Raw genomic sequence first — 25,803 nt, forward strand, 5'->3', positions numbered from 1 at the left:
AATTTCAAATGATTACCATTTCCTGCACATGAAATCTTTCACAGGTAAGGATGTGAGAAAACATACCTAGTAGTAGATGTTAAGTGACAGATACTGCCATAAAAATTCCTGAGTATAGAAATGAAACTAGTTGATAATTGATCATCTAGTTTTACTTTCTATAGAGTTCATATTAAAGAGAATATACTTCCCTACAAAATGCCCTTGCAGAAATACTGCAAACTTCATAATACTTTAGGTAAAAATAAATCCCAATGACTTCATGTTTTACAGGCTTTCTTATCCACATTTGACAAAACTTTCTGAGATAAAGAACAGACAAAAGAGCTAAGATACATTCCAATTTTAAAAATAAAACTGTCTACCCTCAAAATGAATGTATAGATAATCTGAAATTACATTTAGACATTACTGATTTAGGTATATTATGATGTAAACAAGTTTTTCTCAAAGGTATGTGAATATAATTCATCACAAGTGTGGAATAAAGTATTTTAAATACAGTTCTCATTAAACGAAAAAAATATTTTTGTTTCTTTTCTCTTTTCATTGTACCGATATGAGATGACGGACGCTAAGTAAACTTCTTTCGGTGATCATTTCACAACATATGGAAGACCATTCTGCTGTACAGTTTAAAGTTAATATATGACAGTTATAAAACTGGGATGGGGGAAAGATGGTTTTAAAAAGGCAAATAAATAAATAAAATGCCTAAGCAAAAAATAAAGAACAATGCAATTTATAAAAAAAAATTTTTTTAAACATTGCTCTTTTTAAAGCAATGGTTTAGTGACCTAAAGTAACACATGCCATAGCCCTCCAAGCCTCAAACCCCAGGTCTTGTCCTTGTGAGTCTCTGGAACTGAGCACAACAGTGAATAGAAACAGAAATGCTGTTCTGTAGCGTGTGTGAAGGAAATCGCTCATTCTAACCCAGGGGAGTTTTGTATTTCACATCGCAGTGTGTAATCCCTATACAGATAAAAATACGTTCACTCTGTAATGCAAAGTATTTATTCAAATGATCTGTTTCACACGGGTGATTCGTGGTCAGTTCCGCTTTTCCCAGTTCATGTATGTTGTCAAGCATGTGTGTATAGTTTTTGTAACAGTCCCTGACTATCCTATTGATGTCTGCAGGTTTAGTGTTTATAACAGAAATTCAGTTAAGTAAATATTAAAGATCACGTACGTACATTCGTTTTATATGGTTTCTCTCTATGGTAGAGTCTCTTTTTATTGAAATTATAACATTGTTCGTTTTGGCTGTACTACACACGAGGTAACATTTACTTTATGAAATGATAACAACGATATGTGTAGCCATCTGTCCTCAGTTACTGCAACATTTTTTAACATGTTCCTAACGCTGGATATTACATCCCCATGACTTATCTAAATACCCAGAGGTTTGTATGTCTTAATCCCCTTCACCTATTTTACTCACCGCCCTTCCTCCTGGCAACCACCACACATTTGCCCTTCGTATCTGTGAATCTGTTTTCATTCTCTTTTGTTTTTGTTTCTTCGATTCCACATATAAGTAGATCACACAGTATTTCTCTTTCTATGTCTGACTTATTGCACTTAAGCGTAATATCCTCTAGATCCATCCACGTTGTTGCAAATGGCCGGATTTCTTTATGGCTGAGTAGTATTCCTGTGTGCGTGTGGTGTGTGTGGAGACACACTGTATCTCCTCTAAGCATTCGTCTATTGATGGACACTTAGGCTGCTTCCACGTCTTGGCTACTGGAAATAATGCTACAATGAATATTCAAGTGCCTATATCTTCTCAAATTAGTGTTTTCCTTTTCTTCCAGCAAAGAGCCAGACGGGCAATACCTGGCTCATATAACAGGTTTGTTTTTGTTGCTGTTTTTTAATTTCTGAGGAGCTTCCATACTGTTTTCCATAAATGTGGCACCAATTCACAATCCCAGCAACAGTGCACAGGGTTCCCTTTCCTCCACACCATTGCCAACGCTTGCTATTGTCTCTCTGATGACAGCCGTTGGAAACAGGTGTGAGGTGGTAGCGCGTTGAGCTTTTGATTTGCACTTCCCTGATGATCAGTGATTCTGAGCATCTTTTCATGCGCCTGCTGGCCATCTGTACGTGTTCTTTCTCCCTGACAGACTCCCATAGGTTGAGTAAGGCTTGAACACACGCATAAATTTTGTCTGAATCATTTTATTTTTAAAGTTTCTTTCTACTACGAAATCGGATGATCCCTAAACTTCTGAGGTTTGAATAATAGCATTGCCACATGTGTGAGGCTTACGTTCGTTTTCAGTATGTATTTTGAGATGCCTGGTGAGGCTTGCAAATTGGGTATAAGATTTGCCACACTCATGACATTGGTAAGGTTTTTCTCCAGTGTGGATTGTTTTATGTTGAGTGAGATATGAATGTCTTGTAAGGGCTTTGCCACACTCATCACATTTGTAAAGTTTCTCTCCAGTGTGAGTTCTCTCGTGACCCCAAAGTTGTGACCGTTCAATAAAAGCCTTATCACATTTATTACACTTAAAAGGTTTTGCTCCTGTATGAATTCTCTGGTGTGCCATAAGGTTTGAACGCTGCGTAAAATGCTTGCCACACTCATAACATCTGTGCGGTTTCTCTCCAGCATGCATTTTCTGATGTCTACTAAGGTGTGAAAACTGGGTAAAGGCTTTACCACACTCATGACATTTGTAAGGTTTCTCCCCGGTGTGCATTCTCTGATGATTTGCAAGGTGTGAATTTCGACTAAAGACCTTGCCACACTCAGGACGTTTGTAAGGTTTCTCTCCTGTATGCACTCTCTGATGTGTTGTGAGGTGTGACTGGTGGTTAAAGGCTTTGCCACACTCATTACATCTGTAAGGTTTCTGTCCAGAGTGAATTCTCCTGTGATTCCTGAGGTTTGAGCTTTTGCTGAAAGCCTTCCCACAGTCATTACAGCTGTAAGATTTTTCTCGAGTGTGTGCTCTCCTGGGCTGTGCAGGTGACAAAGCGTTTTCCACACTAGGAGCAATTCTGTGAAGGGGTGAAACTGAGGAACCACTGCTGACTGGCTTCTCAACTTGACCGCATGCGTACACTTTCTCCTCAGCTGGAAATCTCTGCAGCTGAGCCGCCCGGGCCTGCAGCCTCACTCCAGGTCTACTTTCCAAACACTTGCGATCTCTGTTTCCAGCAACGCTGATGTTATTTTTTGTTGTTAACAAACTTCTTATGAATGGCTTGTCGTGCGTGAAATATTCACGTGCATTACTTCTTACAGAAACACTCTCAGGAAAATTAATTAAGGATTTATTATCGTGATCTTCTCCATGACTAAGATTTTTGTTATGGGCCAAAAGTACTTCTTCATAATCTCTCGCATCACATCCCCACTCACTCTCACACTCCTGCACATCCGCACAGACTTCCTTGAGGTCAAAATCCTTGATGCCATGACTTTTACTTCTTTCTAATGTCACTAGATGGAATAATTCTCCTTTAGTAATGTCCTCTCTTGGTGATAATTCCTTGATTGCATATCCAGCAGAATGGCTTCCTATTATATAGAGTTGGAAAATATTTTATGTTGAATTAGATAATTACACAAAAAATAATACAACGAACACAGAAATTCTTCAAGCATGGTCTTCAAACACTACTGTGATATCGTACTTTTTAGTTTTCTTTTTATACTTTTTCCCATACTGTTTTCTCTGATCTTAGATAATTAAATTTCAAGCACACACACAACGTACTACACATATATTTTGCCATATAACTGGATAATTAAATGATCCTCCATAATTAGAAAGCTTATCTAGTGATACATACTGGCTGATAGAACTAGAAGCATAAAATCAAAATTGAGATTTGAGACTGTCTTCACTAATCCTTAAATTTATAATAACGTTGAATAACATGAATATGATGCAAGAAAAAATATTTTTACGAATCTGTACATCACAACAATAACTGATAAAACATTTTTGTAAACCATGATAAATCTCGCAGGTAAGTTAGTAAGTAACCACAGTTACACAAAATAATAGTCTCTGGAATTCTAAAAGATTTGAGTAAGTACCAAAAAAAAAAAATTTAATTCCAGAAGGTACACACAATAGGAAAAATAAAAAAATATATTGATAAGCACTGAATTTTGAAATATCAGCTTCAGGTCAACAGACATATGTATGAAATTTAAGAAATAGGGAAAACTGTCTGAAATCTCAATCATGATGTCAAGCCTGAAGTTCTATAACAGCCAGTACATAGTTCAACTACCTAGTATCACTTAATTATAGTTATATGGCAAAAATATAGGTATATAGTATATAGTATATAACCCATGCTTTGAAAATTTGTTACCTAAAGTCAGAGAGAACATTCATATGGAAAAAAAATTACAAAAAGACAACAGCCAAAATATAATGTAAGCCAAGGTCAATCTCATAATAAATATGACCAAAAAAATGACATGTTATTAACTAAAGGTAACTTTACAGCCCTTACTATATGCCATGCAATATTTCAAACCCCATAACAGCATTAACTTAATTATTCTTGAGCTAAATTATCACAAATTTTCATAGAAAAATAAAGGGCCTGGGGCTTCCCTGGCGGTCCAGGGGTTAAGGCTCCACACTCCCAATGCAGTGGGCATACGTTCGATCCCTGGTCAGGGGAACTAAAATCCTGCATGCCACATGGCATGGCCTTAAAAAAAAACATAAATAAAGAAGAAGAATAAAGGATGCTGGGACTTCCCTGGTGGTCCAGTGAGTAAGACGTCATGCTCTCAATGAAGGGGACCCAGGTTCGATCCCCAGTCAAGGAACCAGATCCCGCACGCATGCCACAACTAAGAGTCCACATGCCACAACTGAGAAGTGCACATGCCGCAACCGAGATCCCGCATGCCGCAACTAAGAGTCTGCAGGCCGCAACTGAGAAGTCCGCATGCCACAACTAAGAGCCCACATCCTGCAACAAAGATCCCACATGCCAAAACTAAGATCCGGCGCAGCCTAAATAAATAAAAATAAAGGACCCAAAATGCTTACACATCTATCCCTAACTCAGAAAGGAAATTCAAGGGCCAAGATTTGAACCTGGGTGTGTAGAATAACATTGACATGTTCATATGTATTAAGCAGCACCGCCCATCCAGGCAGTACAGATTTTAAGAGATCCCAGGAAATACCAGTTTCTTAGAGATGTTTCTAGGAAGATACGGGCAGTGAGTTGTGTCACTTATACTGTGACTGTCCTACCATTCCCAGATAATGATAGGAGTCACGTCCAGCACGTGCTGATGTACACAGGGACCAGACCGAGTCGCTGATCTGAGCAAACTGTACTGTGTGCAAGTAGGGGTCCTTCCTTATGCAGGGTGTGGGGTATGGGGAGGGGCGGGGTCTTATGGGAACTGGGGAGCCCAAGTGCTAAATATTGACACAGTACTAAGAAGTACCAATAGAGTTCACTTAGATCCACAAAAATCTGAGGGGAGGCCAGGACTGGGATCTAACAAAGCAAGAGTGAAGCGGTGGGCAATGTGGGAGCACTGCTTGTGCTTGCAAACCTACGGGAAGAGGACTGAAAGCCTAACCTTGGGAAAGGAAGAACTGCCGTAGCAAGAAGCATAAACTTGACTCATTCTATGGAAGCTGTATTGTTGGTATGAAGGAAATGTGGAAGATAGTAGGAAGACAGAGAGTGCTGTTATGGGAGGACTGTAGGTTTACGTCTATTCCAATATTTGCTCTAAACTTGATCAAGCTGAATATCCCAGAAATTCCATTCCTAGGCATATATTATTTGTTCTGGAAGATGTGTACAAGAATGTTCTTTGCAGGACCTAAAAGCAAAACCTGGAGAATGAATGAATTCACTGTGTGAACACACTGGATGCAATAAGACCCTCTCAAGGGTACAGCAGTGGAGGATGATCACGGTTGCTGGATGACGGTCACTTGGCAGGCGCGACAGAGGTTGACTGGCGGAGACAAAGCCGACAGGAGGCTTTTGCCAAGGCTGAAACTCTTTGTGGATGTGATTATATTTGGTAAGAATAACTTGTGAACTACATTATACATTTTTAAAACAGAATATCAATTTTAGCGTGAAGTTTTTTAGTGCAAACAGCTTTGTTATATAAAAGTAATAGAATCTCTTTTGCTGGAATTGTTTAAAGTATTTGAAATCACATCTTTGGATCTTTTAACATTACAATCCCAAATATCTAAGAGACATCAGATGAGAAGTGCTCTTACTGTATTTGTTACTATAGATAATACTTACTCTTATAATGAATCAATAGAAAATAACATGTACTTATCCAAAAGTAATGAATTTTTTAAAAAATAGATTTAATTATTTATTTTTGGCTGTGTTGGGTCTTGGTTGCTGCGCACAGGCTTTATCTAGCTGCAGCAAGCGGGGGCTACTCTTCACTGCAGTGCGCGGGCTTCTCATTGCAGTGGCTTCTCTTGTTGCAGAACATGGGCTCTAGGCGTGTGGGCTTCAGTAGTTGTGGCACACAGGCTCAGTAGCTGTGGCTCGTGGGTTCTGGAGCACAGGCTCAGTAGTTGTGGCGCATGGGCTTAGTTGCTCCGCCTCATGTGGGATCTTCCCGGACCAGGGATCAAACCCATGTCCCCTGCACTGGCAGGCGGATTCTTAACTATTGCACCACCAAGGAAGTCCCCCAAAGTAATGAATTCTGACTTCAGAAACAGCAACAGAAAACAGTACCCTGATGGAGCATTACTAAATGACCCAGAGCACAGAATGACTTGTATGGACAAGAGTTGTTCACAGCAGGGTTTAAGCATAGAAACAATTCTGCAAGTGCCATGCTGATCCATGGCAGAGTTCTACATGCAGAGATGTGGTCGACAACATATGCAGCCAATTAACAGTCTGAAGAACAGGACGATAATAGGATGTATATCAACAAGGACCAGGTGATTTTTGATAAAATTGTAAAGACAACTGGGAAAAAAAGAGGCTTCATAGAAATATGTAGTACAAAGAATGTAAGAAAATTTCTGGGAAACATTAAGTGTTAGAAGCGATAATAATGAGGAAACCATGGAGTGTAAAAAAATTACCTATTTCCTTAAATAAAATGAGATATTAAAATATTAGTATCCCACAATGTGCAAGAAGAATCTAGACAGGGAGAATAATTATTAGAATAAATTATTTGTAGCAAAAATCCCAAAACATTGAAATTAAAATAGAAATCAAAACTTACTTATAGGGACTTCCCTGGTGATCCAGTGGTTAAGACTGTGCTCCCAATGCAGGGGGCCCAGGTTCGATCCCAGGTCAGGGACTAGATCCCCCATGCTGCAGCTAAGAGCCTGCATGCCGCAAGTAAAAAGATCCCACATGCTGCAACGGAGATCTTGCACATAGCAATGAAGATCCAACATGCTGCAAGTAAGCCCCAGTGCAGCCGAATAAATAAATTAAATAAAGTTTTTTTTGGGCTTCCCTGGTGGCGCAGCGGTTGAGAGTCCGCCTGCCGATGCAGGAGACACGGGTTCGTGCCCCGGTCCGGGAGGATCCCACATGCCGCGGAGCGGCTGGGCCCGTGGGCCGTGGCCGCTGAGCCTGCGCGTCCGGAGCCTGTGCTCCGCAACGGGAGAGGCCACAACAGTGAGAGGCCCGCGTATCGCAAAAAATAAAGTTTTTTTAAAACTTACTTGTAGAAAACTGTGGCAAGTCAACTGAATATTATCTCTGTGGCTAAGACAGTAACTAAATTTTATTTATTTTTTTAAATTTTATTTTGTTTTTTTTTTGCGGTACACGGGCCTCTCACTGTTGTGGTCTCTCCTGTTGCGGAGCACAGGCTCCGGACGCCCAGGCTCAGCGGCCATGGCTCACGGGCCCAGCTGCTCCGCGGCATGTGGGATCTTCCCGGACCGGGGCACGAACCCGTGTCCCCTGCATCGGCAGGTGGATTCTCAACCACTGCGCCACCAGGGAAGCCCAGTAACTAAATTTTAAAAGTATGTTCTGAAGATATGAAAAATTCTCTATTTAAAAAATGCCATAGATTTAATTGAGGAAAATATGTGTTAAAACAAATGTGATACCATTAAACACCTATGACAATAGCCAAAATCCAGAATATGGAAACCACCAAATATTAGAAATGATGTGGAGCAGCAAAAACTTTCCTTCGTTATTGATGAAAATGCCAAATGGTACAGCCACTTTGGAAGAGTCTGTGGTTTCTTACAAAACTAACATAATCTTAAATATGATCTAGCAATCACACTACTTGTTATTTACACAAATGAGCCAAAAACTTCTCTACGTGCAAAAACATGCACATGAAATAGAACGAATAATCCTAAAATTTGTGTGGAAACAAAAAGACACTGAATAGCCAAAGCAATCTTGAAAAAGAATAAAAAAGGTGAAGGCATCATATTCCCTGATTTCAGATGATGTTACAAAGTATCATAATTAAAACAGCATGCTATTGGCCTTAAAACAGACACGTAAGTCAATGGGAGAGAATAGAAAGCCCAGAAATAAACCCACGCATATGCGATCAATAAATTCACAACAAAGGAGCCAAGAATATGCAAGGGGGAAAGGACAGTGTCATCAATAATTAGTATTGAGAAAACTGAAAGGCACATACAAAAGAATGAAACTGGACCACTATCTTACACCATATGCATAAATTAACTCAAAACAGAATAAAGACTTGAATGTAATACCTGAAAAAAAAACTTCTAGAAGAAAACAAAGAAAGCTCCTTGATATCTTGTCAATGATTTTTTGAATCTGAAATCAAAAGTAAAAGCAAAAGAAACAAAAATAAACAAGTAGGTTTACATCAATCTAAGAAGTTTGTGGATAGCAATGGAATCTATCAACAAAATGCAAAGGCAACCTAAAGGTTGGGAGAAAATATTTGCAAATCATATATTTGATAAGGGACTTCATATCTAAAATGTATAAAGAACTCACAACTCAACAACAAAAACAACAAAAATTCTGATTAAAAATTAGGCAGAAGATCCAAACAGACTTTCTTCCAAAGAAATCATACAGATGGCCAACAGATACATGAAAAGATGCTGAACTTCATTCATTATCAGGGGAACGAAAGTTAAAACCACAATGAGATACCACCTCACAATTCTTAGAATGACATTTAAAAAAAAATAATAAGAAATAACAAGTGCCGGCAAGGATGTGGAGAAAAGGGAACCCTTGTGCTCCATTAGTGGGAACGTAAATCAGTGCAGACACCATGGAAAACAATACAGATGTTCCTCAAATAAATAAAACAGAACTAACATAATATCCAGCAATTCCACTTCTGGGTATTTACATGAAGAAAATGAAAACACTATCTTAAAAAGATATATGCAACTCCCTGTTCACTGCAGCATTTTTAAAAAAATATTTATTTATTTGGCTGTGCCAGGTCGTAGTTGCAGCACGTGGGATCTTCGTTGCAGCATGCGGGATCTTTAGTTGTGAGCATGTGGGCTCCTTTAGTTGCAGCATGCGGACTCCTTTAGTTGCAGCATGTGGGATCTAGTTCCCCGACCAGGGATTGAACCCAGGCCACCTGCATTGGGAGCACTGAGTCTTAACCACTGGACCACCAGGAAGTCCCACTGCAGCATTATTTACAACAGATGAATAAACAACCTAAGTGTCCGTCAAAAAATAAATGGATAAAGAAACTGTGAGATGTGTATCTATACACAATGTAATATTATTCAGCCATTAAAAAGAATAAAATCTTGCCATGTTTGACAACATGAAGGGTATTATGCTACCTGAAGTGACACACAGAAAGACAAATACCTTACAATTTCTCTTACATGTGTAATCTTAAAAAAAAAAAAAAAAACAACTTAAAGACACAGAACAGATTTGTAGTTAACTAAGGTGTGGGGTGGGGAGGTTGGGAAAAATGGATAAAGGGGATCAAACAGTTTTTAAAAAGTTGTCAGTGTGCTGCTTTCTATACACTAGGAATTCAATAAACATGTTTATAATAAATGATGCATTTTTCTTTGTTTTTTACAGAAAACCTAATTACAGATATCAATAACCAGTGCTGTATTTAAAGCAAACTACATCTAATTTTTGAATTTTCACTTTTTGGCATTATCCACATCATGAATTTTCCTACTAAATGCATCCTGGTAACAAGCCAGGATAGACAAAAAAGAAACAAACACACTTTAGCTCCACTTTATTAGACGGGCATTAGGAAAAGGATCAACTAAGACACCATCATCTTCCCAAAGGATTAAGTCAATGGAAGGTGGCTTTCCTGTCAAATGAGGTGACACTGTGGCCCCTAGACCAAGGTTTCTGGGAGTGAAACATTTTCATCTTGGTCAGAATGGTCTTATATGTTGAAAATTACTTTTGTAAACAGGAAATGTAAAACCAAGATGAATGTGGCCGCTGGAGAGTAGCCATGGCGGGATCTAAGGAGAGCACATGGGTGTTGTGACCGACATGAGTATCTCTGCAAACACAGTTCTCAGAGGCTGCAGGTAAGGTTGACATTAGTTGAAACGAAAGCACCCCCAAGTGGGCCTAAGCACCTTTCATCCCCAAAAGTTAAGACTGAGGAATTCTTATGGCTAACCTGAAAGACTCCCAGCCATGAAAATCCATTCGGGGCCTGTTAATTGTGGATACTACAGAAACCTAGTCTACAAAAAAAAAAATCTGAATAAATAATATCTCCTTCAGCCTTTAAACCTCTGCCCCCTAAAAGTGAACAGGAAACATACAGAATATAAAAAATCCTTGCCAACCATATATACATATATATATCTGACAAGGCACTTACATTTAGAAGATATAAAGAACTTTTTACACTCAACAGAAAGAAAAATAGCCCAATTTTTAAATGGGCAAAGGATCTGAGCAGACATTTCTCCAAAGAATATAGAAAAATATCCAATAAACACACAAAAAACAGATGTTTAACATAATTATTCAATAGAGAAATGCAAATCAAAACCAGAATGAGGGCTTCCCTGGTGGCGTAGTGGTTGAGAGTCTGCCTGCCAATGCAGGGGACACGGGTTCGTGCCCTGGTCCGGGAGGATCCCACATGCCGTGGAGTGGCTGGGCCCATGAGCCATGGCCGCTGAGCCTGCACATCCGGAGCCTGTGCTCCGCAACGGGAGAGGCCACAACAGTGAGAGGCCCGCGTACCGCAAAAAAATAAATAAATTTAAAAACCTGAATGAGATACAGCTCCATACCCCTTAAATGGCTGTAATCAAAGAGACAATAACAAGTATTGGTGAAGATGTGGAGAAACTGAAAAATTCATACACTCACTCCTGGTGGAAACGTCAAATGGTGCAGCTGCTTTGGAAAACAGTCTGGGGGTTTCTCAAAAGATTAAACAGAAAATTACTACATAACCAAGCAACTGCACTTTGGGAGGGAGGGAGAGATGAATAGGTAGAGCAGAGTATTTTTAAATAATGAAATTACTTTTTATGGTACTATTATGCTACAAACATGTCAGTATACGTTTGTCTAAACCTATAGAATACACAACAGCACGAGTGAACTCTAACATAAATATGGACTTTGATGTGTTAATTTGTGTCAATGCAGGTTCATCAGTGATAACAAACATACCACTCTCAAGTGGGATGTTGATCACTGGGGAGGGCCTGCATGTCTGGGGTAGAAAATGCACGGAAACTCTTTATAACTTCCATTCAATTTTTCCATGAACCTAAAATTCCTTAAAAAAAATAGTCTATTAAAAGAAGGTAGGGGCTTCCCTGGTGGCGCAGTGGTTGAGAGTCCGCCTGCCGATGCAGGGGACACGGGTTCGTGCCCCGGTCCGGGAAGATCCCACGTGCCCCGGAGCGTCCTGGCCCGTGAGTCATGGCCGCTGAGCCTGTGCGTCCGGAGCCTGTGCTCCGCAGCAGTAGAGGCCCACATACCGCAAAAAAGAAAAAAAAAAAAAGAAGGTGTATGTGTTCATAGCAGGTACTAACTAATATGAAACAGAGTAAAAGGAATAAGTCAGACTAGTTTTTCAAAAATTTCTAGGGGTTATACAGCTTTTGGGGAAAGAAATGTTAAGTCATAAATACTCAAGAAAGAAATCCTGTAAAATATAAAAAAAGATATTCATTCATGAATCCACAACACCAAATTGTGGGTATATAAAACAAACAACACTAAGAATACCATAGAGCTTCCCTGGTGGCACAGTGATTAAGAATCTACCTGCCAATGCAGGGGACATGAGTTCAAGCCCCAGTCTGGGAAGATCCCACATGCCATGGAGCAACTAAGCCCGTGTGCCACAACTACTGAGCCTGCATGCCACAAGCACTGAAGCCCACACGCCTAGAGCCTGTGCTCTGCAACAAAAGAAGCCACCACAGTGAGAAGCCCACACACTGCAGCGAAGAGTAGCCTCCCCTCACTGCAACTAGAGAACGCCCGCACAGAGCAACAAAGACCCAATGCAGCCAAAAGTAAATAAATAAAAATAAATAAATTTAAAAATACATATATGGTATCGAAAACAGTAATCATGAGGAGTAGAGTATAAATGCAGGGTTGTTAAAATGCATTTGAAATTAAGAGATCAGCAACTTAAAACAATCACGTACGTGGAGACTGCTATACAAAAACCTCATGGTAATTGCAAACCAAAAATCTGTAATAGATAATACACACAAAAAAGAAAAAGGAATCCAAATATGACACTAAAGATAGTCATCAAATTGCAGGAGAACAAAAGAAGAAAGGGAAAAAATGACCTACAAAGACAAATCCAAAATAATTAATAAAACAGCAGTAAGAATATACATATCGATAATTACCTCAAACCTAAATGGAATAAATGCTCCAACTAAAAGAGATAAAGTGCATGAATGGATACAAAAACAAGACCTGTATATATGCTACCCACAAGAGACTCACTTTAGATCTAGAGAAACACAGAGACTGAAAGCGAGGGGATGGAAAAAGGTATTCCATACAAATGGAAATCAAAAGAAAGCCAGAATCTCAATACTTATATCCGACAAAATAGACTTTAAAATAAAGACTGTTAAAAGAGACAAGAAAGGACATGACATAATGATCAAGGGAAGATATAACAATTATATATGCACCCAACATAGGAGCACCTAAATATGTAACGCAAACATTAACAGACATAAAAGAAGAAATCGACAGGAACACGATAATAGTAGAGGACGTTAACACCCCACTTATATCAATGGACAGATCATGCAGACAGAAAATCAATAAGGAAACACAGGCCTTAAATAACGCATTAGACTAAATGGACTTAACTGACATAGAAAGAGCACTCCATCCAAAAGCAGAATAGACACTCTTTTTAAGCATGCATGGAACATTGCCCATGGATAGATCATAAGCCAGTCCAAAAAACAAGACTTGGTAAGTTTAAAGAGACTGACTTCATATTAAGCATCTTTTCTAACCACAACACTGAGACTAGAAATCAACTGCAAGGAAGAAAACTGCAAACAATGCAGACATGGAGGCTAAACAATATGCTACTGAACAACCAGTGGATCACTGAAGAAATCAAAGAGGAAATAAAAAATACCTAGAGGGAAATGAGAACAAAAACACGATGATCCAAAACCTATGGGACACAGTAAAAGCAGTTCCAAGAGGGAAGTTTATAGCAATACAAGCTTACCTCAGGAGAGAAGAAAAATCTTAAACAACCTAAACTTATACCTAAAGTAACTGGAGAAAGAAAAACAAACAAAAACAAAACTTAGTAAAAGGAAAGAAATAATAAAAATCAGAGCAGAAATAAATAAGATAGAGACTAAAAAACAAGAGAAAAGAGAAGGAACCAAGATGATGGAATAGAAGGACGTGGAGCTCACCTCCTACCACAAATACATCAAAAGCACACCTACATGTGGATCAAGTCTCACAGAATAGCTAATGAATGCTGGCAGAAGATCTCAGACAACCTGGCAGTCCAGCGGTTAAGACTCCGCACTCCCAGTGCAGGGGGCATGGGTTCTAGCCCTGGTCAGGGAACTAAGATCCCACATGCCGCACACGCTGGCCAAAAAAAAAAAAAAAAAAATTGCAAGAAAGATCACCATGTAACCAGGTGGGATGAAAAGAAAGAAAAAAAGATAATAAGGAATCGGAACAGCACCTGCAACCCTGGAAGGGAGATGTGAAAGAGGAAATGTTCCCTCACCCTGGGAACCCCTTGACTGACTGGGATGTCAGCTGAGACAGACAGAGAGCTTCAGAGGCTCAGAGGGGAGTGCACCAGCCAGCCAGTGGCAGGCAGAAAAGCCAGCACTGACGATCCGTGCCACCTCACTGCATTCCCCAGGCCAAGATGCATGTCTGCTGGTGCACAAGATGACTGGGTGCTGAAACCTGAGCTTCAGAAGACAGACCCAGGGACTGGGCTGCAGTTGGCTGCACGGAGACAGACTGAAGGGACCGGAGTGTGGTACGTGCCGCGACTGGGGGTGTATACAGACGGAACCCGGGCCTGCCATAGAAGTTCCGTTGTTAACAGGTGCGTGAAGAGGAGGGGCAGGGCCCCTGCCACAGCAGCCTAACTCCCGGCACGCTCACAGCAGGCGCAACTCCACCTCTATGAGCTCTCGGAGCGCTGAAGCACCAGTGCGTTACCCACATGCAGAGGCAAGGCTGAAATCAGAGCCGATCTCCAGGAACCATGCAATTTAGGAAACAGGACCGACATCTGAGCCCCCTCTCTGCAACTACGCAACCTGCAGATTTACTCTGCAGCTGCAGCCCTGCCAGTGTTGTAAACTCAGCGTCTGTGGGACACCCAAGAGCACTATGGGTACCCCTGTGGCTGGGACTGGTCCAGTGCTAGCAGCTTTGGGCTTCGTGGGGACGCGCATGGAGAGGCAGGGCTGAGGTCTAGGCCACTTCTGTACCTCCTGCACTGGGTCCAGACGGGCGACTACTGCAGTACTGGCACATGCCTTTAGCAGATCTGCACTTACAGATCTTCGCTGGTGACTCTACAAACACAGAGCCTGAGGGTCACCAGGGCCCACTGCTGGCGTTCACACGGCTGAGGTGGGGCCGAGGGAAATGCCCAACAACAGTGTACTCTGTGAACTCAAACAACGGGTGACAGGCAGCAGCACAGAGCACACTCGTCCGTGGACAGCTCCTGCGGAGGAATACTCAGCGGCTCCTCTCCCAGCAGCAGTACTCCAGTCTGGCCGACCTCACAGTGAAGCTCAGAGGCAGATACGGGAGCTTCTACTCCAACAACTGGGGAGCAGACCCAGCCCCCAAGAGGGCTGAGACAAACGCAGAGCAAAGAGGAGGCCCTGCGCAATATCCAGTGCAGGCTCTGGTCACCACAGCACTAGTCACACCACCTATCAAGGGGATAATAAACAACACACACTGAAGAAAGATACGGCAGGCCTCCACACTAAAATCACCCTTTGCAGCAAAAACATTACACTCATGCAGGCTACACAAGGATGCTCTCACAGAAAAACAGCCCTCCAAGATCACGGTATTGATAGATAACTTATCTCCTAAAATCACAGGGTGGGAGAAATATGTGTAAAATGAAGAATCAGAGAAACCACTCCCAATTCCAAGATCAAGAGAATTCCCCTGAAAGAACAAACAATGAAACCAACCTCTCCAGTGTAATAGACTCCAAATTCAAAAAGAAGATAATAAAAATATGGAAAGAATTTAAAAAGGCTATCGACACAAATGCAGATTACTGTAAAATGTAACGAGAAACTGTAAAGAGGAACCAAGAAAACTTAGAATATTCATTTGCCAAGGTGAAAGCTGAGGTAAAGGCAATAAAGAGCAAAATGGATCGGGCTTCCCTGGTGGTGCAGTGGTTGAGAATCCGCCTGCCGATGCAGGGGACACGGGTTCGTGCCCCGGTCCGGGAAGATCCCACGTGCCGCGGAGCGACTGGGCCCGTGAGCCATGGCCGCTGGGCATGCGCGTCCGGAGCCTGTGCTCCGCAATGGGAGAGGCCACAACAGTGAGAGGCCTGCGTATCACAAAAAAAAAAAAAAAAAAAAAGAGCAAAATGAGTAATGTAGAATGAATAAGCGACCTGGATGATAGAATAATGGAAATCATCCAATCAGCAGAGCAGAAAGACAAATGAAAAAAAAAAAAATGAAAGCAATATATGAGACCTATGGGATAATATGTTGTGCCAATATCTGCATAATAGGGATCCCAGAAGGAAAAGAGAAAAGGGGATTGAAAATGTATTTGAAGAAATAAATGAAACAGACACTAAAAAAAAAAAAATAGAAAAGATCAATGAAACTAAAAGCTAGTTCTTTGAAAACACAGACAAAATTGATAAACCTTTAACCAGACTCATAAAGAAAAAAAGAGAGAGGGCACAAATCAATAAAATCAGAAATGAAAAAGGAGAAGTTACAAATGACACCACAGACATACAAAGAAGCGTAAGAGACTACTACAAACAACTATACGCCAATGGAATGGACAACCTAGAAGAAATGGACTAATTCTTAGATAAACTCTCCCAAGACTGAACCAGGAAGAAATAGAAAATATGAACAGTCCAGTTACCAGTAATGAAACTGAATCAGTAATTTTAAAACTCCCAAAGTTAGAAAAGATACATGCACCCCAATGTTCACTGCAGCACTATATACAATAGCCAAGACATGGAAGCTACCTAAACATCCATCACCAGATGAATGGATAAAGAAGATGTGGTGTATATATACAATGGAACATGACACAGCAATAAAAAGGAGCAAAATAATGCCATCTGTAGCAACATGGATGGACTCAGAATTATCATACTAAGTGAAGTAAGACAGAAATAAATATCATATAATATTGCTTATATGTGGAATCTAAAAATTTTTTAAATGATAAGAATGAACTTTTTTACAAAACGGAAATAGACCTACAGACATAGAAAACAAACTTATGGTTACCAAAGGGGAAAGCGGGTAGGGGAGAGATAAATTAGGAGTTTGGGATTAACATATACACACTACTCTATATAAAATAGATAACCAACAAGGACCTACTGTACAGCAAAAAGAACTATACTCAATATTTTATAATAACCTATAAGAGAAAAGAATCTGAAAAAGATTATATATATATATGTATAAGTGAATCACACTGCTGTATGCCTGAAACTAATAACAACTTTATGAAGTTGTTATTATCAACTATACTTCTATTAAAAAAAAAAAAACTCCCAAAGAACAAAAGTCCAGAATTAGATGGCTTCACAGGTGAATTCTACAAAACACTTAGAGAAGAGTTAACATCTATCCTTCAGAAACTATTGCAAAACATTGCAGAGGAAGGAACACTTCCAAACTCATGCTATGAGGCCAGCATCACCTTCACACCAACCAGAAAAAGATATCACAAAAAAAGAAAATTACAGGCCAATATCACTGATGAACATACATGCCAAAATGCTCAACAAAATAATAGCAAACTGAATCCAGTGATACATTAAAAGGATCATACACCACAATCAAGTGAAACTTATCACAGGGATGCTAGGATTTCTCAATATCTGCAAATCAATCAATGTGATATACAAATTAACAAACTGAAGAATAAAAACCTTATGATCAACTCAACAGATGCTAGAAAACCTTTTGATAAAATTCAACATCCATTTATGATAAAAACTCTCAAAAAACCAGACACAGAGAGAACATACCTCAACATAATAAAGGCCATATATAACAAACCCACAACTAGCATCATACTCAATGGTGAAAAGCTGAAAGCACTTCCTCTAAGATCAGGAGCAATACAAGGATGCCCACTCTTGCCACTTTTATTCAACATACTTTTGGAAATCCTGTCCTCAGCAATCAGAAGAAAAAGAAATCAAAGGAATAGAAATTGGAAAGAAAAAAGTAAAACTCTCAAGCTTTGCAGATGACATGATACTACATATGGAAAATCCTAAAGATGCCACCAGAAAACTACTGGAGCTCATCAATGAATTTGGTTAAGTTGCAGGATACAGAAATAAGACAGAAATCTTTTCCATTTAATAACAAAGTATCAGAAAAAGAAATTAAGGAAACAATCCCATTTGCCAACACATCAAAAATAAATAGATAAATATTTAGGAAGAAACATACCTAATGAAGTAAAACACCTGCACTCCAAAAACCATAAGACACAGATGAAAGAAACTAAAGACACAAACATATGGAAAGATATACCATGTTTTGGGGTTGGAAGAATCAATATTAAGAATCATTTTTAGGGCTTCCCTGGTGGCGCAGTGGTTGAGAGTCCGCCTGCCAATGCAGGGGACGCAGGTTCGTGCCCTGGTCCGGGAGGATCCCGCGTGCCCCGGAGCAGCTGGGCCCGTGAGCCATGACCGCTGGGCCTGCGTGTCCGGAGCCTGTGCTCCGCAACTAGAGAGGCCACAGCAGTGAGAGGCCCGCGTACCACAAAAAAAAGAAAAAAAATCATTTTTAAAATGACCATACTACCAAAAACAATCTACAGATTCAATGCAATTCCTATCAAAACACAAATGGCATTTCTCACAGAACTAGAACAAAAATTTTTTACATTTCTATGGAAACACAAAAGACCCCAAATAGCCAAAACAGAGAAAGGACAGAGATGGAGGAATTATGCTCCCTGACTTCAGACTATACTATAAGATCATCAAAACAGTATGGCACTGACAAAAAAACAGACACACCGATCAATGGAACAAGATAGAGAGCCCATAAATAAACCCATGCACTTATGGTCAATTAAACTATGACAAAGGAGGGAAGAATATACAATGGAGAAAAGACAGTCTCTTCAATAAGTGGTGGTCAAACTGGACAGCTATATGTAAAAGAAAGAAATTAGGACATTCTCTAATACCATATACAAAAATAAACACACAATGGATTAAAGACCTAAATGTAAGACCATATACCATAAAAATCCTAGAGGAAAACATAGGCAGAACACTCTGAGAAACTGCAGCAATATTTTTTTGGATCTGTCTCCTAAAGTAATGGAAATAAAAGCAAAAATAACCAAAAGGACCTAATTAAAGCTTTTGCATACAAAAGAAAACCATAAACAAAATGAAAAGACAACCTACTAAATGGGACAAAATATTTGCAAGTTATATGACCAATAAAGGATAACATCCAACATATATAAACAGCTTATACAAATTAACGTCAGAAAAACATAAAACTCGATTAAAAAATGGGCATAAGAACTGAATAGACATTTTTCCAAAGAGGAAATGAAGATGGCCGATGAGCACATGAAAAGATGCTCACCATGGCTAACCACCAGGGAAAATGCAAAGCAAAACCCCAATGAGATATCACCTCACATCTGTCAGAATGGCTATCATCAAAAAGAACACAAATAATAAACGTTGGTGAGGATGTGGAGAAAAGGGAACCCTCCTATAATGTTGGTGGGAAGGTAAATTGGTGTAGCCACTGTGGAAAACAGTATGGAGGTTTCTCAAAAAACTAAAAATAGAACTACTATATCACCCAGCGATATCACTTCTGGAAATATATCCAAAAGCATGTTAGGTGCTGCTGTAGTTACCGACTTCCAGAGAGAAGTTATCCTCACTCAGGGAGAGCAGGTTCCTGTAGGTCTCCAGCATCACGTCCCTGTACAAGGCCCTCTGAGCAGGGTCCAGCCATTCCCACTCCTCCTGAGAGAATTCGATGGCCACATCCTTGAACGTAAACAGTCCCTGAAAGGAAAGCACATTTCACCAAGTGGACAAGGAGAGATTTCCGAGTTTGACACAAACTTACAGAAGCAGACATGTGTAAGGATTGACTTGTCTGGGGTGAATGCTCTGACTGACCCATGTAAGATAATTTTGAGCAAGTTACGCTTCTCTTTATGCAACCGAGATGAAATGCATATAACATAAAGTTAGCCATTTATAAAGTACCATTCAGTGGCACTTAGTACATTTATAATGTTGAACAAACATCATCTCTTTCTTGTTTAAAAATATTTCAATCATCCCCAAAGGAAATCCTTTACCCATTAAGCAGCTGCTTCTTTCTCCCCCATTTGCCTCAGTCCCTGGACACCAGTAATGCAGTGTCTCAATGGATATATCTGTTTGGGATATTTCCATATAACTGTAATGGTATAAAATGTGACCTTTTGTCTGGTTTCTTTCACTGTGAATAATTTTTTTGGCTCAGCCATGCTATAGTTATGTATCAGTACTGCTTTCCTTTTCAAGGCCGAGTAATATTCCAATGTATGAGTAAACCACAGATTATTCACTCATCCCTTGATGGACATTTGGGTTATAACCACCTTTTCTCTAATATTATTAGTGCTGCTGGAAGTTTCACATAGAAGTGTTTGAATACGTGTTCTCAATTCTTTTTGGTATTTATCTAGAAGTAGAATCACTAGGTCACATGGTTTTGTTTTCCAGTGGCTACAACATTTTACCAGCAATGTATCAGGATTCTAACTTCTCTACATCTTTACCAAAACTTGTTCTTTTCTGTTTTATTATAGTCATCCTATTGCGTATAAAATGATATCTCATGGTGGTTTTGATTTTTCATTTTACTAATTTCGTTGAACACCTTTCACTTGCTTGTTGATTACTTCTATATCTTCTATGAAGAAAAAGGTCTATTAAAGTCCTCTATTTTATAATTAGATTCTTTGTATTTCGGTTCTTGAGGTACAGGTGTTCTTGAGGTATATGAGGTAAAGGAGTTCACCTTTCTTCTGTTTACAGTGGATAATTCCAATTAACCTATGTTCAAGTTCACTAGTTCTTTTTTAAAAATTTTATTTATTTTATTTATTTTTGGCTGCATTGGGTCTTTGTTGCTGTGCACAGGCTTTCTCTAGTTGCGGAGAGCGGGGGCTACTCTTTGTTGCGGTGCGCGGGATTCGCATCGCAGTGGCTTCTCTTGCTGCGGAGCACAGGCTCTAGACCCGCGGGCTTCAGTAGTTGTGGTGCACAGGCTTCAGTAGTTGTGGCGCACAGGGTTCAGTAGTTGTGGCACATGGGCTTAGTTGCTCCACGGCATGTGGGCTCTTCCCAGACCGGGGCTCGAACCTGTGTCTCCTGCACTGGCAGGCGGATTCTTAAACACTGCGCCACCGGGGAAGCCCCAAGTTCACTAACTGCTTATTCTGATTGTCAATCTGCTGTTGATATCTTCTAGTGAATTTTCAATTTCCGTTTTGGTACTTTTCAGCTCTAGAATTTCTAACTCTCTTTATTGATGTTTTCTGTTTCTTAAAACAATGTTCTCCTACTTTCCTTTAGTTCGTTCTCCATGGTTTCCCTTAAGTCTCTTAGTACATTTAAGACAGTTGATTTTAAACCCCGTTTAGTAGCTGTAGTATCTGTGCTTCCTTATGAACACCACCATTAACCCAGTAATCATGCTCAAGCTTCCCATTCTGGAGAAATTCTTAGACATTTATAGTAAAGTTGGCAGGCGCAGAAGCAGCCACTATGACCTTTTTTTTTTATTACAGTAAAAACTGTACAGGACCAATGTGTCTTCATTAAGAAAATGCTCCATGAGGATACAAAAAAAGAAAGTCAACTCTAAGTTTATTAACATGAAAACGAGTCTAAGATATAAGGTACGTAAATATTTAAATGTGCAGAATAAAATACCATAACAAAATATTTATTAAAGAGCACTTTCTAAAGTCACATTACCATATATAAATGCATTTTTGTAAGATTTGCACTGGGGATTAACAGTGGTTTCCGATGGAGACAGTAAGTGACAGTGTAAGATGTGACAGGGAAGGGGATATTTTACTTCTTAGTCTCTAAACTGCATCGCTGTGTGTAACTGAACCATGAAAATATATACATGAGACGTTTAATACAAAAAAAATAACACTGAACAAGAATTAGTAAAATTATAATTCGCCTCCAGCCTCTCTGATGACAGAAAGTTCTGCTCCTATGTCTTGGCTAAATTATAACCATTTTTATCTAAAACACCTGCTGCGTAAGAGTCCCTACGTGAACATGACAGGCTCTGTGAGATGAATGTTTTGTAAATAATTTAAGGAACCCTTATTGTTAGATAACACCCTATTATCTATTTCTGTTTCTCAAATTCCCATTTTACTTTACAGTACTAGTATTACAGAGTGAAAACCACTGATCACTCCTTTTATTTCAAAGGCACTTATAAAATCTGACAAAGCACGTTTCCCCGTATCAGTCTCCCAGTCCAGACCTCCTCAGGTACTTGTGCACAGCAGTACATCACTTACATACGGAGTCTCTTTCATCCTGGTTTAGACGGAGCTGAAAGGGCGTCCAGAAGGGTGCACTGACCAGTCCTCACTGCCCTAGCGCATCGACACCACGGAGCCTACTCCCCACCTCCAGTGCACGCCTGAGTATCAAACCCGTCACGGGGTGACCACCTGAAAGGGGGCTCTTCCCAATTCCCCGTCGCCGGCTCACAGTGACATGGAATCTGCAGGGAGGTGAGAGGAGACTGAGGGAAGGCCCTGTGTGGGAGTAAATCGGACATTTCAGCGACAGGGAAGATTAATGAGCCTAAACTGTGTCACTTTAGGAAGGAGAGCACAAATCAACAAAGAATATGACTTTTACCTGTGAAAGCGCCATTCTTTCTTCTTTCCTCCTCCTCGGAATTCCTTGTTAGATTCTTCAGGTAAGACGATTCTGTGGGAGCGAAATATGCTGCTTAATGCTTACAACCACCATACTCCGCTTCTGGCATCTGCCACAAAGCTACCCGAAGGAGAACCTTAAACGTGGGGGAAAGACGGTCCTTAGCTGCCAACTGTAACACGAGGGATATAGGGACAATAAGCTGCTGCACGAAGACCAGTCGGTGAGCCCGTCACCCGCTTCTTCGGGAAGCCCGCCCCGCTGCCGCGGGAACGCCCACTGCGCCGCGGGAACGCCCACTGCGCCGCCGGAACGCCCACCCACCGCGCCGCGCCTGCGCCGGCCTTTGTCCACTTGGCACCAATCCAAAGGAAAGTGCCTCCTCCGACTTCTTCCGGAGGCAGCCAGCATCCAATGACTGGTTGACGCAGGATACGGAAGCTTGTCCCTTTTGTTAACTGGGAGCAACTCTGGAGAGGCCACCCCAGCTCCAGAGCTCCCTGTGGAGCTATACTGAACAATTTAGATTTTTGTCCTGAGGGTGATGGGAAACATAAAAGGATTTATAGGCAAGAGATGACGCAATCAAACTTATGGTTTACCCCTGATACAGAGACAGACAAGCTGAGAAAAAGGTATGCCTCCATCTCTGGACCTGTGCCCCTGCCTCTTTTTTAAGCATTTTCCATAATTGTGGAGGACTGGAATATGTTTAAAATTTCAATTATAACCAGGCAAACTGGTCTCCTCTATCTTCTCCATGTCACAGGTGGGTACCCTGAGGCTCAGAGGAGGAGTAATTTTACCAAGTTACCCTGAAGAAATCTGAGTTAGGTGAGCAGAACTGGGTAGAAGTGGCAGCCTGGATAGGTTTAGGTAGAAAGGGTTTAAACGTCCTAATTCCAGATTACCTTTCATATTCCTGAGCAAGAGAAGCTTCTTGTTCATGGTTTAATCAAATTCAAATGTTTAATTCCTCTTTTCCAGAAAACATTATAGTCAAAAAATATGAAATTACAAATAGTTATTCCTCCAGAAAAACAAGAAAGAGGGTCACCCGTGGAGATGAGCCCTATCAATCTCTTTATCATGAACACATGTTCTGTGGGAACAAAGCTTCACATCAATCTGGAAAAGGCTGGAACCTGGGCCCCTTGGCTACAGTGCCTGCACCTGGACAAATGTGTCCTGAACACGGAATACAAAAAAAACCATAAGGCACTAAAAATAACTGCATACATGCACAGCTTGGTCAAACAGCTTATGAACAACAAGATACAAAAAGGCCAAAACCCGACGGCCACTTCCGAGGTGCTGGTTAAACTAGGTTTTGAGTGTTAAAAGACAATCAACACCCTTATCACATGCATAGTGAAGTTATTTACCACATATCAGAGAATAGTTCCAATACAGAATACAGCAGAAAGCATATAAACCTCATAATCTGAACAATGAAATTTAGAGTGAAAATAATTTGGACATTTAAAACATACCCAATCGCTTCTGAGATTAAAGGTGTGAGGATACATCAAATTTTAAAAAGATTGACATGAGCCATATAGAAGGGCAACAGTACTGTTTTTGTTTTTTTTGTTTTTTGCGGTACGCGGGCCTCTCACTGTTGTGGCCTCTCCCGTTGCGGAGCACAGGCTCCGGACGCGCAGGCTCAGCAGCCACGGCTCACGGGCCCAGCCGCTCTGCGGCACGTGGGATCCTCCCGGACCGGGGCTCGAACCCACGTCCCCTGCATCGGCAGGCGGACTCTCAACCTGTGTGCCACCAGAGAAGCCCCAACAGTACTGTTAATCATGACCATTTTCAAAAGCTCTGTGTGGTGACACAAATACTTTCCCCCATTTCTTAGAAGGGAAGAGAATGACCTGGAACTGACTGACCTAAGTCTCCGCCCTCTGGAAGAACGGGGCTTGTAAATGGAGTTATCACCTGAAGCGATGATTAGAAAATGCAGACGCCTCAAACACCTGCTTTTGCAACTGTCATTCTCTTCTGCATAACTTCAACATGTCAACAAATGTTAAACAGATTAGCTTAGAGACACCACTTAGTACTTCATAACTTAGTATTCCATATTTAATCAACTCAATACTCACCTGGGTTTGGGTTCCCGCTTTCTCCTCCACCACGTGCTTTGTTCCCTTTATATGTCTCCCTGGGTCCTTCTGTTTCTCTCCTCTCCTTTTGTGTCCATTTCTGTGTTTCCCCCTCTGTTCATTCGCATCATTTTCTTACCCTCCCTCTCTATTCCTCCTCTCACAGACTGTGAGGCCTCGCTCTGATGCAATCTCTGTTGCAATCCCTGTCGTTCTTTCTCCCCAAACGTTCTGATGCCTCACTAACTGCATATACTTCTGCCTTTGTATTCCCTCTCTGTTCTTCTTGGAGGGAGGTCAAGGGCGATCCACCTCCTAGGTGAGGGCTTGATAAAACGGAATTGGGCGGGGGGCGGGAGGGGAGCCGGGAGTCACACAAAGGTTTGAGAAAGGGAGTCTGAGTAGAAAAACGTCGCTGCAGGAGGTCAGTGTCTCTACGGACAGAAGGCAAAAAGTTGGGGCCGGTTCCTGCGTCAGAGCGATTTTAACCGGAACCGGACCCAGACTCCCAGGACCGAACCGAGTCTTCTGGCGACGCCGCGACAGGCGAAAGGGACAGACTCAGAGCGACAGCGACGACCGCCTAAAGGGATTTTAATTTACTGGGACACCCTCGAAACCCAGGTATGGAGAAGCGGGGCTTGGAGATCGCACGGCGCACTTACGTACCAAAAAACCGAGACTCGCTCACCCAAGGGCGCCAGTCTGACCGCAAGATCCGCTTCCGCGTCCCTCGGTAATTGCGCGTGCGCATGCGCACCCCAGGCCAGAGGGCGGGGCCGCCATGAGCGCATCGCGGACGTGCCGGCGGGTGGAGGCTGTGTCTCTGGTGGTGCCGCTCTGCGAACGCCGGGTCTGGCCCTCGGACCCGCCCTTGGGAGATTCTGGTCTGTTCCTCTTCTCTCCCGAGAGGCTCTGCTTCTCTACTTTGGATCCTTTGAACGTGTGCGGTGTCCTCTGGAGCCAGGTTAGGTGCAGAGTTAG

The 25,803-nt window shown here is 41.1% G+C and overlaps 3 protein-coding genes across 7 annotated transcripts in view; 2 read left to right on the forward strand and 1 right to left on the reverse strand.

The window, feature by feature from the left end:
• LOC131744510 (zinc finger protein 665-like) overlaps nt 1–25,803 on the forward strand; it is a 341,106-nt gene that overhangs the window by 72,750 nt on the left and 242,553 nt on the right. The gene's annotated exons all lie outside the window — the stretch shown is intronic.
• Nucleotides 1–25,803, forward strand: part of LOC131744559 (zinc finger protein 836-like) — a 383,402-nt gene that overhangs the window by 42,211 nt on the left and 315,388 nt on the right. The window lies entirely within an intron of this gene.
• LOC131744558 (zinc finger protein 677-like) lies at nt 1,002–25,574 on the reverse strand. Of its 4 annotated transcripts, none has more exons than XM_067018910.1 (5): nt 24,820–25,568; nt 22,688–22,759; nt 22,339–22,581; nt 19,669–19,795; nt 1,002–3,550 (listed from the first exon to the last, which is right to left on the reverse strand). In XM_067018910.1, the coding sequence occupies exons 3-5, from the start codon at nt 22,354–22,356 to the stop codon at nt 2,238–2,240; spliced, it is 1,458 nt and encodes a 485-aa protein (XP_066875011.1). In that variant the 5' UTR covers nt 22,357–22,581; nt 22,688–22,759; nt 24,820–25,568; the 3' UTR covers nt 1,002–2,237. The 4 variants fall into 4 exon arrangements, with proteins under 4 accessions (XP_066875011.1, XP_066875010.1, XP_066875012.1 ...); XM_067018909.1 differs by having other exon boundaries at nt 22,339–22,547; nt 24,820–25,567; XM_067018911.1 differs by lacking the exon at nt 22,339–22,581 and having other exon boundaries at nt 24,820–25,574.

This window comes from Kogia breviceps, chromosome 18 (assembly GCF_026419965.1).
Source record: "Kogia breviceps isolate mKogBre1 chromosome 18, mKogBre1 haplotype 1, whole genome shotgun sequence".
Lineage (NCBI taxonomy): Eukaryota > Metazoa > Chordata > Mammalia > Artiodactyla > Physeteridae > Kogia > Kogia breviceps.

What these genes read in the sequence shown, in the direction of transcription:
- LOC131744558 (XM_067018910.1), bottom strand. An exon ending in CAGGAACCTGCTCTCCCTGA is followed by an intron (nt 3,551 to 19,668) that starts GTGAGGATAACT and finishes TCTATATAATAG; the next exon opens with GAAGCCATTCTGCTGGATAT.